Genomic DNA, 18246 nt, shown 5'->3' with positions numbered 1-18246 from the left:
CGTGAACAGCCAGGTCAGGAGATCTCCATAGTAGTCCTCCCAAAATTATCTAGAGATTTTCCAGAGTGTATTTGTGAAAACAGCTATGTAGTCAGGGGAGGGGGATTTAGTGTCAGTATGTACATGACTAAAGTTCCTATACTGCCACCTGGTGGGTAGGTGTGAGGAATGACCACTGAGCGGCTGGATGTGATAGTGATGAAGGCAGAGGCAAAGTATGTTGCAAAACAACTGCTATAATTTATTTGGCATAACAGCATGGCAGAAACACGTGATTTGCTGTGGAGAGCAGCTTCCACCAGCAGCAACCCCACATAATGCATCAAACAGCCTTTTAAAGCTTTCCACTAATTGGACCACCTCTCCACAGGGATGTTTGCATTTTATTAACTGGTCAAACAACATGCCACCTTTTTATAAATATATATTTTTTTACAATAAGGCAATACAATATTAACACCAAACTAAACACCCGACGCACACTGCCCCCACATGGTTACCTAAAGTGTCAATACAATACAGGCTACATCCTGTCAAGGGTAGTTCAACAAATATTTATCTATCACCTTTAAAACAGATGCTTCAAGAATGCTTAACAAATCAAAGACATGAACTCAGGTGGGTAATGACACACTTATTCACTGTAGAAAATACTATACCATGAGAAATCGCCGTTTCAGTATATATAGTCTATACAGTATATAACAGGTATTTACACCGTGGTATTATTACGTGTCTATGAAAAACAAAAAACAATCTGGATAAAATGATCCGCATTGTTTTACATACGTATTTCTTATTTTTTCCTGCTTCCAATGTCATAAACATATCCAGTCCAGTAGGTGGCCACAGTGATGTAGCGCCAACAGAAAACTACAGAAGAAGAAGGGGTTGGAGTTCAGTAAATACTGATGATGTCATCGTCTGAAGATGGCTGAAGGGTGAGTGTGAACTCAAAAAGACTTTTCGTTTCAAAATATAACTTTAAGAAGCAGAGAGCACCGACACCGTGTGCATATCGTGTTCCTCGTTGCGTCGCACGTCGTTACATTTTGCTTAATTAGTTTCAAAGCTGGACTTCACAACTCATGGAATCACTTCAGGAAGTGGATTTGTTTACCAAAACATAGCCCTGCTAGCGTTAGCATAGCCATGGTGACTATAGGCTTGAACAACGCATTAAAAAAACAGTCTCTATACATGTTTTTAACATTTGTTTCTTACTTTCGACGATAGCATCGCAATATTCTTCTGTTTCGACGAATTATGTTAAATGTCTGTGTTAGTTGATGTTAACATGTTAAGGCTTTGTGTGTGTTAGGTTAGTCCGAGAGGCACTGGAAGTAAGTCTGAAGTTCAGCTAAAGGGACTATCTATTATTATTTTGAGCGTTTCATAGGGTACAACGGACTTACATTGCGGTTTTGCATTATATATACAGTATACATAATGGTTTAAAGTGGTAGATAACACTCTACAATGCATTTCTCAGAGAAGGCTGGTGGGGAGGATGGCTGCAGCAGAGCTACCAGGCCGTCAGAGACAAGGTAATCCACCAGAGGAGGTCATCAAGTCCGAACTGAGAACTACCAAAACGTGGTTGAACAGCATTTTCAAACAAAGATGAAACTCTTCTAATTATCTTTAAGCAGGACCAGACTGTGAAGGCAGTAACTGTTCAATTTGCAATACATTTCTTGTAAGACAATTTAAAACAAATGGTGTTTAAGAGAGTGTTTATTAATTCTCATAAACCCTCTGTGTGTATTTCTGGTGTAAGCTGTATAGAGCTGTCTTCTTTTGGCATTTGTTTTTCAATATTTTGTGAAATGCCTGTAAAATGGACAACTCATAATGGAGAAAATGAAGTTAACCTGAATTTTGAACCCTTTTTATTTGCTCTTTTTTTGTAGTCATCTGAGGCCTTAGAATTCATTAAGCGAGACCTCACAGAGTTCTCTACTGTAGTGCAACATGACACCACCTGCTCCATTGTTGCTACAGCCACTGCTGTCAGAAACAAGCTTGCGGTAGGTTGCAGTCTCACCTTGTTAATAGTTTATTTATTATTATTTTATGTGTGTTCAGATTTCAGCTGATCCATGTCATACGCACATCTTACAAGGTTATTAGTAGTAAAACTCTATTATTACTTGTCTACTTGAACTTCTCTCCAGGTGGAAGGTTCCTCTGAGACCACAGAAAAGGTAAAGAAGAGCCTCTCTAGTTTCTTAGGAGTAATATCAGACACACTTGCTCCATCTCCTGACAAAACCATCGACTGTGATGTGATTACATTGGTGGCAACGCCAGCCGGAACCACAGAGGTCTATGACAGTTGTAAGGTGGGCAGAGGTTTACTTACTTACTTGTAGCTCATTTCTCATTACACATTAAAACAAAGCAGCAACAATCAAGCATTTATTTTTCCTGCAGGCACGTCTCTACTGTTTGCAAGCAGACCCTGCTACATACTGCAATGAACCTGATGGTAAGGTTCTATGTTGACGTAGTGAAAGGCCTCCACCAGAGTGTTAGTTAGGCATTAGTTATACTGTGTTTGTGTTAACACTTATGCTATAAATCTAGTGTATTTCACTGTAGCTGTTCAAACTTTATACAATTTTCTTTAAATTACTTGTACATTACAACACATTGGCGACTATGAGTTAATTACATTCTTTATCTGTGTGTGTGTGTGTGTGTGTGTGTGTGTGTGTGTGTGTGTGTGTGTGTGTGTGTGTGTGTGTGTGTGTGTGTGTGTGTGTGTGTGTGTGTGTGTGTGTGTGTGTGTGTGTCCACTATTTAATTTAAAATGCAATAACTGTAGGAGCCATTTTCTAGTTATTTGTTTTTTTGTTTTGTTTGTAAACACCAGGGGGCAGTGGGCACCTTGCCAAGCACTTGGGTTGAGGGGAACTATTTAAATGTTGCAGGTGTGTGTGTGTGTGTCACTGGGGTTGATGCACCAGGAAGGGACACAGGTTTTTTTTAGCAGGTCAATGAATGAAATGCAGCATGAAATGTTTGTTCGAATTAAAATGAAGAAACAGTGATTCCCGACTGGACATTGCCATTATTGCCTGCGTACGATCTCACTGGATTGGTGCATCAGTGGCCGTTTGTTAAGTTTATGCAGTTAGTTTGTAAATTGATTTTAATTTGTTTTTTGTCTTTTCATGACAAATAGCCACCACAAACTGTGAGGTGTTTTTAGGATTATGGATGGAGATGGATTATATATGTTTTGTATTTATTCACTGATACTCTTGTTTTGACATGTTATAGGGTACTTAAATGAATAGTTATTTTGTGCAGGTCCTCCAGAGAAATTTGAAAACTGGCTTTCTACCTTCAGTTTGGAAGATAATCAGGGAGAAATCTCAGAACTTCTGGTCAACAGTCCCTCTATACGAGCCCTCTACACTAAAATGGTATATATTACTTCCTGTCAAGTCCTATTCTTTAAGTAAACAGTTGTTTTGAACTTACAGTATACAGTATATCACATTGATTGATATTTTTGTCCAAAGGAACTATTTTTTATTATCAAGATGAGAGGTGTCTTGAATCAGATAAGGACAGTTTTTGTATTCACAGGTGCCAGCAGCTGTAGCCCATTCTGAATTCTGGCAGAGATATTTCTACAAAGTCTTCCAGCTGGACCAGGTAATAATGCCTTCTAATAACATCAACTTATTATAGGATATTAATTATATATATATATATATATATATATAAGCTATTGAGAATACCTGATGTCAATGAAACTGAGTATATATTTATTTTTTGACACAGTAGAAGAGGTAGTGAACTGTACGGTAGATTTGTGTTACGTTTTAAAACTGTGTTTAAAATAAGGTGTGGCAGACTGCCCATGTCATTGTTCATCATTTATGGTTGACAGTCATGAACAAATCCATAATAGTGTAAAGGAATGTATTTGGGGTAAAAAAAATGAAAAGCAATTTTAACCAATCAACTGATTGCTAAATCAGTCTTCAGTGATAAATTATTAGTATCTGTAAGTCGTAAGTCATTCTAATTGGGAAACAGGAGAAGTAACCCTGACATAAAAGGGGGTTCTTGCATCGATCTCAAAGGGTAACAAGACCCTTATTTTTCTAAACCATAAAGGTGTTACAGTTTTCTAGTAGCTTCCCTTGATTTTTTAAGCATTAAAAAATGTATAATACATGAATTGTGTCTTATTTGTAATGAGCTTTGCTTAAAATATAAAAGATACCCACATTGAAATTCTTACTGTATTGCAAAAAAGTCCCTTTCATTGTCTTTTAAGGAGGAAGCAAGGAGATTGGCATTAAAGCAGAGGGCAGAACAGACTTCTCACACAGAGACCCTGGGCTGGGAGGAGGAGGAAGAGGGTAGGCTATCTTTAGCTTTATGTATGGTTGATTTGTACATATAATTCAAAACCTCTGACTTACTCTGCCATTCTGTTGTCCGGCATTTTCTGTCAGATGACTTTCTTGGTGCAACGTCATCATCACAGCTCAGCTTTACAACCAAGTTGGACAACGACTCAATGGACCTGCCCCGACCCTCGACAACTCTTCCAGGAACAACTCTGCCTAGCCCCATCTTTTCTCCCTGCGAAGAGCACGATGTCACTTACTCAGTTAGCAGCGATAGTATCAGCCAGCCAACACAAGTGGAAGTGCAGACAGAGCCAGTTGCAACAGAGCTGGCCAAGAAACTGACAGAAGCTAGCTTGGAAGATGTTGAAGTCAAGACACAAGAAAAGCAGAGGCCTATACAGAGGGACTTACCTCTTGAGGCCCAAGAAGAGGCTGTCACCCTGCCAGAGGTCACTGTTGATGAGACATCTCAGAGGACGCCTGCCCCCATCTCCAAACCAGTAGCGGCAAAGGAAGAAGGGCCACAGGACCTGAGAGTGTTTGAGCTTAATTCTGACAGTGGGAAATCTACACCATCTAACAATGGCAAGAAAGGTATGAAATACCGGGATGTGTTTTTCAGTTGGCAGTGAGATAGTCTGATTTAAGGAGTGACTGAAAAAGGTAAAGTTTAGTATTTTGGTTATGAGTTTTCAACTAAATGCCTTAGCAGAAGCAGCAGAGTCAAACAAAGGGGCAAACATAGTTAAAATGTGTCTATCACCCTTCAGGGTCAAGCACAGATGTGAGTGAGGACTGGGAGAAAGATTTCGACTTGGATATGACAGAAGAAGAAGTCCAGCTGGCACTCTCTAAAATAGAAGCATCTGGAGAGGTAAGTGTATAGTTCAACTTGTGACATTTAGTGTAATGTTAAATGAAAATGTGAAAAATCTAATAAATTTCATCAACTATTTTGCTATTCTAATAGCTGGATGAAGACTGGGAGAACTGGGACTGAGAGACACTGCGATAGAAATTACCATGCTTTCTGTGTTTTAACACTCTGTCCATACTGTCACAAAGTTATGGTTGTCAGTTGGATATTTTTCTACCAGGTTTGGACCATGGTAAACCTGTAAAAAAGACAACTGGAAGTCAAAGGCAATTAGCATTTGATTGTTAACTTAACTGTTGGTAAAGTGCAGATGGCCATTGTCTATTTTTTTGAGAAACTTCAGGCTCAGAGAGTGAAAGAGACTAGTAATAGAACCAGGTTGTAATCACCCTAAAGACACACGGTGACAAGATTGTGAAAGGTTCCACAGCAGCATGGCTGTTCTCCTTTTTTCTTTGCTACATTAAATTAATCATGTAAGTTGCAAGTACATTTCAAGTTTGGCATATGACTTGCAGCAGCAAAAAAACAAAAACAAATTGTAGTGCTGTGTCCCCTTTCGAAGATGAAAAATTGGGCCAATGACTTTTGAATTAATGATACATGTATTTAATTCCAGTGCCCCTGTGAGTATTTCCTCCTCATGATGAAAGAGAATCTTCAAAAACAGAGAAACTATTTTGCCTTCATTCTCAGAGCACCTTTAATCTTTGATGAACTTCCGATTCTAGATATATGGCCTTAAAAACACACAGTAATGCTTTTGAGATGTTTTCGTCACAAGTTAATCCCCTGTTATTCAAAATCTATGTGTCAATATCAGTTCTTTCCCCTCAATTGTCTTATCATATTCATTTGATTATGAGCTTGTCACAGGCTACATTTAACTTGCTGTCATTTATAAGTGTTTCACTCCTTTGAGTTGTTGATCAGTTTGTCTTATTTGGGTGGATGAAATTCACTAATTATTATTATATGTTAATAAATAAATAATTTTTGAATTTATACACACTTCAAACAGGTCCAGCTGTCATGGTACTGGATTTTTTTCCTTAAATGTAGGTTGGAATCTCTTGGTATTTACATTTATTGGAAAATACAAAATATCTATTAAGTTTGATTTTCTTTGCCAGCCTATGCTTTGGGACAAAATAGTTTAGCTGGCACTGTGCCAAGTAGAACAATGTGCAACGTGCACTTGCCATGCTATTCTGATTCACATTTTATCATCTGTAATGTCACTAAGAAAATATAGAGATACAGTCAGACTGCAGATGTAATATTTATACTTAAATCCTTGCTTATTATTGTTTAATGTGCTTTGGATTGCTTTCCGTGCAATAACATGCAAAACATTGGGCAGATGGTATTATTGAGTTATATGTGTTTTGTAAAGACATTGGCTGTTCTTCAAGTTTATGTGTTCTGACAATGTGTTGCATGTCTATAATCCTCAGCTGTGTATTTCCCATTGAGATACACACTTTGAACTACCAGTAATCAAAGCTGTTCTAAACAACTGTTTTAAAAACTGTCAAGTTCTTTTTTTTTTTTTAAGTTGAGTATTTCACTATGTATTTCAAATAATCATTGTCATTAAAGGATTTGTGGCAAAAAGGTGAAGAGTTGTGCATTTAAAAGTCACTCAATATTGCCATTTAGCTTCTTAAAAAAACAAAAATTTACAAATCTGTTTAAACCACAGCAGGATACAGCACACTGTCTTGGTGGAGTATCTGTAACTACAGAGTAAGCAATGCACTGTACATCTTCACACATACCAAAACTATTTGTTCAAGTTGCCACCAAGTGTGTCATCACCAATTAAGTTATTTATCTTCCGTGTAAAAACATCAAGTCACCAAGTCAAGGAGTTTTATTTAAAATATATATATTTTTAATCCAGAGTTTCTGGTACTCTGTGTGAACCAGCAAACAACGTGAGCCGACCCTATTAGTTTTACTTTAAATTTTCATCTTCAGAGTATACTACTGCATCCAGAATATTGAAATGAATTTGCAAAATGTGGTTTATCTTTTGTACATACGAGGACTGAGGGTTGTATGTATAATGAGTGGATAACTGCTATTGTAAAGATATTGTAACCTGGACATTTTTTTTCCTTTCTACCCTCAATATCTAGTAACTAAGTTGTAGAAAAAAATCTGATAAATACTCTCAAAATGAAATGATAGGATCACTGTGTATACAACTATTTTAGCTTTTTAAGTTTCTTTACACCTACTCCAAAATATGGCTTGACTGTCAGTATTGGTGAAAACTTTGAAACCAAATCAAATTTAAGCTATATGTGCTTGAGTAATGTTTCCACACACATTGGGTTTATGCCAATAATAAATGCTTTTAAATTTCACTGACTAACAAGTGTCAGATTTTAATGCATTTTAAATGTGACTGTGAACAAGATTCTTTCTTCAAATAATTATGTTGAATTTAAGGAATCAGTGTTCATACATGGTCACCAGATGGTACGTTAAACCATTCAAGCAGCCAAACTGAGAATTGCAACTCCTTCTGACCTGCAACATCCATGCCACAGACATGTTCAACATCAGTCATCAATCACTCTGTAGAGAAGAAACAGAAAGTGATCAATTAAATATTTATATGGTAATGTTGGTATCAGCAGGGTTTATTTAGGTAATTGTGAAGGGAAACATGGAAAGTGAGCTATATCTGTAACATGGAAGCTGACTATAGAGCTGTTTCTGTGTGGCTCTTTCATTACTGCTGGTTATAGGTAAGCACATTACAAAGTAGTTATACCCTTTGTCCCATAGGAACAAACATCTGTAACTATGTTAAACTTTGTTTTGTCCCTACCCCAAAGAGAGAAAGGGCAGCCTCTTTGATTAGCCTTGTGTGGGTGTACAAAACAACTTGTTGTGACTCTTGAAACACCTCAACACTCTCAAACCATCAACTTTCTTAATGTTGTTGGGTACGGGCCACTTTGTTCAATGAAGTGTTTTCTTGATAGAATGTTTGGTTAGGTTGGAGAGTGGGTGGCGGAGGGATGAATTAACTCCAGCTCCCTTAAGGTTTGCATTTAAGACAAAGGGGTTCCTCTGGATGCATATTTAGGGGCTATTAGACAGCCCCCCCTCCCATTCTGGGTCTTGCACAAAGTCCCGAAACTGATGAGAGATTCTATTGTTTTCTCAGTGGCTAAAAACAAATCTCCCAAAGAGCTAAATGACCTAAGGCCTGTGTTTCTAACTTCAGTAGTAATGAAGTCTTTTGAACAATTGGTGGTGCAGTGATGGCTGATCGAGGCGTTGTTGAAGCTTCGAGGCCTGATTAAAAAAGTGGTTCATTACTCGAGGCTTCAATGATACATTGCCCGATTAGGACATCTAGTGGTCAATAAAATGAAGTGCAATCGAGACGTGTTATTTATTGGTTCATGGATTATTTGGGATTTTATTCGCCATGCACATTCCTGTTCGACTACACTACATGGTTGTATGGTTTCAAGCTGACACAATAAAATATAAAATAAAAATGAACTCATGTTGAAGACAATGTTTCTTATTTGGCACATCTGATATGCTATAGCTCTCCTTAGTATGACATTTTGTGCTATGAATCATATTCTATCCTAAAACAAGTCTAAATAGCCCATAGCTTAAAAGATGTTGAATAGTGAGTGTTCAGCAGGCTAGATCTCAAATGTGATCTCATTTCATATGTTTAATTGATGAGCTACATAACTCTCAGCCCTGCTGGGAATCGAACCTTCGCTCCATTGTTGAAAGTCAATGTTTGTAAACTATACTATTTTAACTACCCAAATCAAACAACAACTAAACAGCACCCTATAACCTAGTGTGGCTAAACAAAGGAATTATATCTATTAGTGAATTTAAATGTGTGCTCCAAAATTAATACAACGATAGAGTACTACTACAATACTACTACCTGGCCCAGCCTCGGTCTAAACAAGTACCTCTGTCTTAAACTTTTAATCAAACACTAAAAGTCCTAAAGTATGGAGTTTGATCAGTCTCAATATTCATGGATGTACACAGAGCGATTCACAAATGTATTTTGTGATTTATATATGAATTACTCTATTTTTATTTTTAAATGCACACAAATATTATATACACATGAATTTAAAAGTATTTGCAATTTTCATCAAAAACACATTTGGATCTTGTTTTATTTAAATACGAACAGTTCAACCTGCATTCACAAACTGTCATGCATGACTCCCCCTTTTCAATAGTATATTTTTTTAACAGGGAAATTGTCTGTGGCCTATCAGATGTCTCCTTCCTAATCAGCCGATCACAGTAGTGTAGATCATAGTAAATTATCTGGTACACCAGGAACTTCCAGGAAAGGCTGGATGGCAACCAAGGAAGATTGGTGACTGTGGAAAGACAGATGACCTCCAGGAAAGACTATCACGGGCAAGTGAGGCTAGCAACCTCACTTGTAGCACTCGCAAGAGGGCACCAGCAAAGATACGAAACGGAACAATGAATGGTAAATGGACTTGAGTTTATATAGCGCTTTTCTAGTCTTCCGACTACTCAAAGCGCTTTTACACTGCATGTCACACCTACCCATTCATACCCTTTCACACACTGATGGTAGTCGTCGCTATGTAGTATCATCCATCAGAGGTAACTAATCCCATTCATACACCACCGCCTCAGCAGCGGGAGCAATTCAGGGTTAAGTGTCTTGCCCAAGGACACATCGGACATGTTGACAACGACTCTACCAACTGAGCCACAGCTGGAAGAATACCCCCAGAGTCTCCCGAGAGGGGGGGAGGATGAGAGACTCAATGGACACAATGGCAACGGCTACGGAAAACACACGGATAACGAGACGGCTCACTCAAACAACACTAACAGGGGAGGCATTAGAAGTAAAGTGCCATTGCGGGAAGGATAGCAAGAATGCAAAGGGACTTAAGATACATCAGTCCAAGGTCAAATATGGAAGCGGGGAAAGACAGATGCAACACACAGTGGAGACACTTGCTGAGATGATGGAGGATCCCAGTCAGGAAGCACCCCACAGCACTGGAAACCTCTCAGCACCTGTCCCACCACAAATCCACAAGAGGAACTAACGCCTCCCTGGACACCCAACCTGCAAGAGAGAAAGTGAAGTGGCCCCCCTGTGAGTAATAACGCAAGCTGGAACCAACTAGACCAGGATCTTGACAGGGTTATGGAGATTACATTAACAGGAACCGCTGAGAGGAAAGTGTAAGCAATGACAACAATCATCTTCAACTAGGCAAGAGAACGCTTTGGCACAGAAGGAAGGAAGGGCCTGGGCAGTTACAGCTTCCCCTATCATCAGTGGTCGAGGAGTACAAGGTGGCAAAGTGCAGGGCTCTGATGATGTTTAGAGACTCTAGTGATGATAAGACCAGAGGCGCAAGTGTCACCACAAGATCTGGATGCAAATGGGCTGCTGACTCAAACAGTGGCACAGGCAGAAGGTTTGGTTTGGAGGTGTCCATCCACGGTACTTTCGGGCTTTCATTTCTCACATCGTTCAGACTGCTTGTGTCCATTTTAGATTGCGTGCAAGTACAAATATCCCCAAATCCATCCAATCGATAGAGACAGCAACACTCGACAAACACAAGACATGAAACAGAAACTAGACTTAAGGAGTCACCCTTATCGGCATTGTTTCGACAAGGCATTTGACAAGTCATCTATATTTGTCTGACATTCGTCGGTTTCGGCTTACTTTGTGACTCCACAAACTCTAACATAGTGTTATACGAGTAGCGTATATCTGTTTGTATAGCTCAGTGAACATATGTGTGGGTGGTGAAGCAAGTGAGGGTAGGGAGAGTGGAGGTTAGTGTCTGTGTTCGATCGGGGCTTGCGCAAGTCACGTTGTTGTTGCGGGGACCGGAGCAGTGTCAGAGCAGAGAAACGAGTCAGTATCTGAAGTACATGTACAGTTTGAGCTCTGTGTGCAATAATAAACAACCCGACTCCACAAGAAACAAGCTGGACTCTCCGAGTCTGCTTCCTATTTGCTGCTGTTCAGTAAAAGTGACGGGGGTTAGCCCCGGAGTTGAAATCTACAACTTCGGCCCTGGAGCATAGACTGTGGCTGAATCTCGATGTCCTCCCTAAAGCCTGAGACCTCAGCCCTTACGGATTTAATTGATATCACCTGGAAAGTAATTGAGTGCACAAGGCTGCAAGGGCTTGAAATGGTTAATAGGAATGGGACATCCCTTAGCGACTTCTCTGTAACCATGACAGCACGATTTCATGTGGCATTAGGTGTTTTTATCTTTTTGCTTTACTCACTCAAAGTTAGTTGTTCTGCTGTAAACCTAGCAAATCCCGGGGGGGCAGGGGGAATCCTAATAAACTTACTTGCTGTGCTTCATGATACTATAACTTCACTGTGCTCAAGATCATATTAAAGAAGCTAAAATAAATATGTCTGCTAAGGTCTCTTATAGTAATAAAAAAATAGAATATTTCCAGATGGTCTGCATTATTACTAACATTAACAGTTTGTCAGTCTGATCAGTGTGCACAGACTGTAAGAATAACAGGCTCGACTTTCTTCCGCTCCATCTGCTGCGGGGCTGAAATTTAAAATTAATATTTGGAAGAGGCAGAATATTTCTTCATGTACAAGAGTTTCTTACTCTAGTGCCAAGAAGGCAGACTAACGGACAGGGTGGTATTTTTACTTAAAAATCAATCTCTAGATAACCTCATTCCAAAAACTCCTCACGGAAGGACAATGCCACAATTAGTGGATCAGTGTTCCTGCCCCACCACAGCCATGCCAGCACAAATATGAGAGGGAATCATCGATTTTCTTTAATCTGGTTGGTGTGATGTAAGTCCTATGTCAAATTTTAATTTGAATAATGTTATATCTTACACATTTAGATAAGGCTGTTGTGTTTTTTAAAACAGTCTCCCACTGTACAGTGGTCAGAGATATGCCCAAGTCCCTCTCCCATTGGTGTTTGATGGAGGATAAGCTGTCCAAGGAGGCAGTGGAAAACAAACTATGTAGATTAGAAACAAGTCTTTTTCCTGAAGCCATCTTCCTCAGTCTATTATCCAATTGTCACCTTTAAGTCCTGTGGAGGTGCTTTTTGAGACAAGAAGCCCCACGATTGATTTTAGTTGTAAGTATGAGAAAAAGTCGACATCACTTAAGTCAAAATGATTTTTTAACTCGTTAAAAGGCACCATTTCACCATCCTTCATTATCTGCCTTAATTGGTTTATTCCTCGAAGTTGCCACGTTTTGTTTTTCAGCGTTATATCACCAGCTGTTAATAAGGGATTATTCCATAAAGGGCATGATGGTAAAGACGACCCATTGAAGGATAAACACTTCTGCAAGGTTTTTACAACATCACAGGACAACTGAATTAAAGAATTGTCTATTTTAAAGTTGGTTTTTGGGTGAAACCATAAAGCTGATAAAGACACAGACTTGCTATGTTCAGAAATGATATTTTCCTCAATGAATTTCCAACTGCCTGCCTCATTCTTGTATGTGTAGGCCCATAACAAACGGAATCTGGCATTAAAAGCAAGATAATAAGAGTAAAGTCACAAATCTTTTTGAGGGATTATTGCTAAAAAAAAAGTATTATACTTTGCATAGCATAGAGTACATCCTCTGATAAATAACCTGAAGCACTATTATTGCATTTCTGTAGTTTTCCTGTAGGTGACCATGAAGCAGCCAGACTGAAGCAGCAGGTTGTGACGGTGGACGCCATCATCATGTCTTTACCATGCTGATTCTGAAGAGCACGCCTTCACATAGCAGTCAAAGGTAAACTCATCTCTCATATGATTGGACAGTTTTTATTGTAACTGCTATCAGCATCATGTTTAAAGAAATGTAAAAGTAATTTTAGTAACATATTCTTTCTTAAAATGTAACGAAGACTAGCAACAGCTTTTTAACAGATTATAACTCTATGATACTGCAAGAAGTCTAGTCCAAGTTTTAAATTGTTTTCTTCCTGTCTTCAAGAAAATCATTGCCCAAAAGAAACAGCAGTCCAGACTCTGATTCCAACTCATCAGGTCCTCTCTGACTAAAGGTCATCAGGCCAAATAGGCTTAGTCAAGTTACTTCTGCATATTTCTCATGAAGCAAAATAATCAAACTGAATGCAGTTTCTGCTCACAATGCTGAAATCATGTCTCATTGTTTATGTTTCACAGCTGTACTGTGAGTAGTTAGAGATAAGAAATCAACAGGAGACACTGTCGTTCTTTATCTGCAGCTGCAGGATCCTGTTTTACCATATTAATGTCATCATCACACCTCATTATATTGGACCGCCTGCACTCAGCGCTTTTGTGCATAAGAAGACGTTAGGGTTAGAGCCTGAAGCAGAACGCCTGAGTTAACAGACAAAGTTCACAACCAGCTCATGCTACCAGATATCGTTATCTGGGGCTTCTGGCATGGTCGAACTAGCTTACTTTAAAGAGATTCTGGATATGTTGAACTTGCTTCAGGGCATACAACAACTGGCCCAATTTATTGATCAATAACCTAAACAACAGCCCAATACCGCCACCTAGTGTCTAAAGTGAGTTTTTTCTAAACTGAAGGTGTTGATGTGTTTGCACTTCAGAGATAAAAGTTTCCACGGATAACAAAAACCAGTTCAAACCGGTTCTGCTCATCCTTCTGTCCCTTTCCTAGGCTCACTGAATACATGAGGAGAGAGGACACGTGGCTTCTATGTATGAGTAGCACATGTCCCAGATTGTATCACTATCAGGTAAAGTGCTGTCTAACTTTAAGTTATAAGAAGGTGGAGTATTACAGGATCATACTAAGTAAGCAACAGTCTTGTCTAACACTGAGGTAATGTAAACTCTATGCCATATTAAATTATTCTGATTTCTGCCTCTCAGGTCGATTCTACTGTTTCTGTGGATATCACTTGTTAGCTCACATCCCTGGCTGCTCCTAAGTCAGTGGCAAAAGTTAATTACTTTAACCCTGTTTATGTCGTGATTATGTGAGAATATTTAACATTAGTTTAATTTTCAAACATTTAATTTATCAGGCTGGCCCATGTTAAAAAGAATCTTCAATAGAAAGTAGCGGGAACACTTTTGTCTTAAAACATAAATTCATAAAACTGATCATATTGTTGGATTTGTTTCTTATTAACAATAGTTATACTACTGTCTTATTATATATATTTTTCCTCTTAAATAGCTATCCTTTTTTCTTTTTTCCAGCTTTAAACATAATCTTTACTTTGTGTGGTTTAAAGAAAGAAATAGGAGCAATCGAAGGTCAAAGGATTAAAGAAATTTTAGAAAAAGTTGCAAAATTTGACATGATTAGAGCAGAAGACCATTTAAGTCATTATAGTGAAAAAAAAATCATGTTTATGCTGTAAATGTCATCGTTTGGATTTTAGCACCAAATCAATGAAAGCATTATCATACGACACACTCATCCCATCATGCCTTATATCACTGTCATATGATGTATCTAACAACATTTTTCAGCATTGATGCTCCTAGTGGGCGTTTACAGTAAAACTAGATTTGCATGACACCACAGAAGGAGAGTTGTTTCAACTTTAAAGAAGTTTCCGTCCCAGCAGCCTCTCCTGGTGGTCCCGCACTGATCTGACTTCAGCTGATAAACGTTATCTTACCAAGTCACCGTGCATGTTTGCAGGAAATATTCTTTCCCGTCTTGCACAAATATGCAGCTTTAAAACAGAGGGCAACATTAGCAGGATTATTACAGATTCAATCTCTTGCAAATCAAAGATATCAATCTGAACCCATGCAGATATTCCCTTATCTTTTTTTTTTTTTTTTTCCTTTTATTCATGAAATAACAAAACAAACAGTGACACAAAGGACAAAACGGGAGGACAATTTTTCAGGCATATAGAGAGTCAATTGCCAGAGCAATGGACAACCCAAGAACTTGAGAGATCTGTCTTTAGAAGACTCGGAATGAAAGCAAAAAAAGAGTAACATTACAAGTAAACACAGGAATACATAGCCTAATGACACATAACAGGTTAAACAGTCCAGCCCCCCACACACAAGCGTACCCACCCATCCACGCACCCACAAACACACACCCACGCACATGCGCACACACACACACACACACACACACACACACACACACACACACTCTCAATGCACAGGGATCATACCCCAGGGCACATTCTATAAGATAATGAGACACAGATGCAATAATCACCAGTGCATTCGGACGTACTGTACACACGATTATAAGGCAAAAGTAAAGTTGCCACCCACAACTTAGGCCACAGAATGCAACCATGAAGAAAACAATATTATTATTTTTTTTTTTTTTTCCCCCAACTCTTTTACCATACTGCACAGCTATCATACAACAAATGCAACCAAAATGTTACAATGCCACACCATCCACCATGAGCCTTCACAGCAATGAAGTGCGGGGCCAGAGAAGGCCATCAGAGAGGCACGCAACTAGGCCCCCACCAAGCCGCGAATGGATAGAGCTTTACTTATTATTTTAATGTCTGTGTTAATAAGCGATATTGGACGATAGTTCGAGCATTGTGTTGGGTCTTTATCCGGCTTTGGTAACAATGAGAGGATAGCTGTGTTCATGTTTTGCGGAATTTTAGATGTATGCTGAGTTTCTTGACACATTTTAATGAATAGTGTCGAGATTGTGCTCCACAAATGTTCATAAAATTCAGCAGGGAAGCCATCTGGACCTGGTGATTTATTGTTTGGCATTTGATTTAGTGCTATAAAATATTCATTTTGTGTGAATGGTTTTTCTAAGTCATTTGCTTGATCCTTTGTTAATTTGGGAAGGTTAAGGCTTTCTAGAAAGGAGTCAATGTCTGATGGTTCCGGTTCCTTGACACAGGAGTATAATTTGCCATAGAATGATTTGAAAGTGTTGTTAATGTCTTCAGTTGTTAACATTGGCCTTCCTTCTTAATCCATTACTGTAGAGATTAATGATTTGTCTGTATTGCGCTTGAGTTGGTTTGCTAAGTATTTCCCAGATTTATTGTTGTGTTCGAATTTCTCCTGTCTTAATCTTTCGATCATGAATTGCGTCTTTTTATTAATTATTTAATCGAGTTGGAATTTAACTTCTGTTAGTTTGTTGTAGATTAGTTCTGCTGGATTATTAGCATAGGAGTCATTTCATTGTCTAAGTTCATCTTCCAAATCCTTTTCCATCCTTGTTTATTTTTTTGTCTTGCAGGATGAATACGATATTATTTTACCTCTCATTACTGCTTTGGCCGTTTCCCATAGTGTTGTTGGTGATATTTCAGGTGTGTCATTTATTTCCAACAGGGATGCCCACTCCCTTTTAAAGTATATGTCAAAATCTGAATCTTTGAGTAAAGAGGTATTTAAGCACCATCTTGTGTTGGAAAGTTTTTTGTAGTTCATGTTGAGGGAGAAAGATACAGGGGCATGGTCACTTATCGAGATAGGGTATATTTTTGTGTATTTTTGAGTGTTTTTTCTGCCAGCCGTGGAATGGGCTCTCCACCAGCAACAAAGATGGTCTGGTTCTGTGGTAGCCCTTTCCTCATCGAGAGACTTCTTGATTTTTCAGCCTTGATCTTCATTCTTGCCCATGTGATGAGCTCATCAAGGCAATTGAGGAGCCGTCTGAAGGATGCTTGTGACATCGTCCATATAACTCCTAAGCGGGGGAAGCCTTTCCACTGATGGTAACTTGATACCTCCCACCACCTGCCTTGCCCCTATGAGGATTATCTCAAAGGCTATCACAAACAAGATTGGGGAGATGGCGCATCCCATGGCAATGCCACATTCCAGCTGTTGCCATCCTGATGTGTAGCCTTCCAGGGTGAAGCCCATCTGCAGGTAGTTGAAGTACAGTATCTGGTGATGATGTTCTTGACACAATCTGGGATGTGGAAGAATCCCAAGGCAAAGTCTATCAGCTTGTGCGGCACTGAGCCGTGCGCGTTGGCAAGGTCTAGCCACACCACATGCAGGTCGCTCTTCTCTCTCTAAATAAAGTATAGAGATCCTGGATGACTTTTTGACCGTCAAAATATGGTGGAAAACTCAATCCAACACAACCCTCCAGCATTTGGCCTTTCAAACACAGGGCAACATAATGTAAAGAAAAATAGCACTTTAAAATAAAGCTGTCACTGAATATTAACCAGGATCTCTGTGTTTTATCTGAGGGTGACTATGGTAGCCATCTCACTGTTCACTGTCACAGAGCACCAGAATTCGATCAGCTCCTCTGGGTGACAAGAGTGTATGGCAGAGAGGACTCTTCATCTCGGAGAGTTGCTGGTCTAAGGTCATTTCTGGCACAGTAGATGAGCAGGTCATCTAGCAAAGGTCCAAGCACAGGTGAAAAAGGGATGAGCCCCCAGCCTAACCACTGTATACACGTGTGCAGACTAAGGTTGAAATTAACGGTGTCTTTCTTAGGTTCTGTTGATTGTAAAATCGAAAAGAATACATCACCTTTCTATCAAACCTTTTGCTGTGTGATTCAGTGTGATTTTTGTTTTATTTTACAAGACTATATTGTTAACAATAGCTTGCTTCACAGGATATATAACTTTTAACAGATTGTTTTAATTTACGCTTGGCCTCTGTGGAAGATGTCAGACCAGCTGATTTTATAAAGTCTTCCTTGCCTAAAACAAAGATACAAAAAACAAGTGATTTACTGTTCCTTTGTCTTAAGTATTGTAGTGAAACAATGTGGGGGAGATTCATTAACTCCCTGTGGGGAGCGCTACGCTTGTTTTGAAGAGGGACATTTGGGTGGCCTGGCTGGGAGAGGAAGGGAGGCAACTGCTGTTGTCTGGGGCTGTGGCTTTGGCACAAAGAAATGTGATGGGGATACGTGTGCTATTACTTTATATACTGTATATTACTGTCTTTCATTTGTAGTACTTTCCTGTAGGC

At 39.1% G+C, this 18246-nt stretch overlaps 1 protein-coding gene across 1 annotated transcript; it reads left to right on the top strand.

The window, feature by feature from the left end:
- The first annotated feature begins 870 nt into the window (after positions 1-870).
- Positions 871-6879, top strand: bsdc1 (BSD domain containing 1). The gene is made up of 11 exons (XM_061062516.1): positions 871-941; positions 1493-1547; positions 1914-2030; positions 2178-2345; positions 2437-2491; positions 3319-3434; positions 3601-3669; positions 4301-4385; positions 4482-4973; positions 5150-5253; positions 5350-6879. Exons 1-11 carry the CDS (start codon positions 931-933, stop codon positions 5377-5379), a joined length of 1302 nt encoding a protein of 433 aa, XP_060918499.1. The 5' UTR covers positions 871-930; the 3' UTR covers positions 5380-6879.
- Positions 6880-18246: the final 11367 nt, after the last annotated feature.

This window comes from Labrus mixtus, chromosome 18, assembly GCF_963584025.1.
Source record: "Labrus mixtus chromosome 18, fLabMix1.1, whole genome shotgun sequence".
Lineage (NCBI taxonomy): Eukaryota > Metazoa > Chordata > Actinopteri > Labriformes > Labridae > Labrus > Labrus mixtus.
This window is presented reverse-complemented; position numbering and strand designations above follow the sequence as displayed.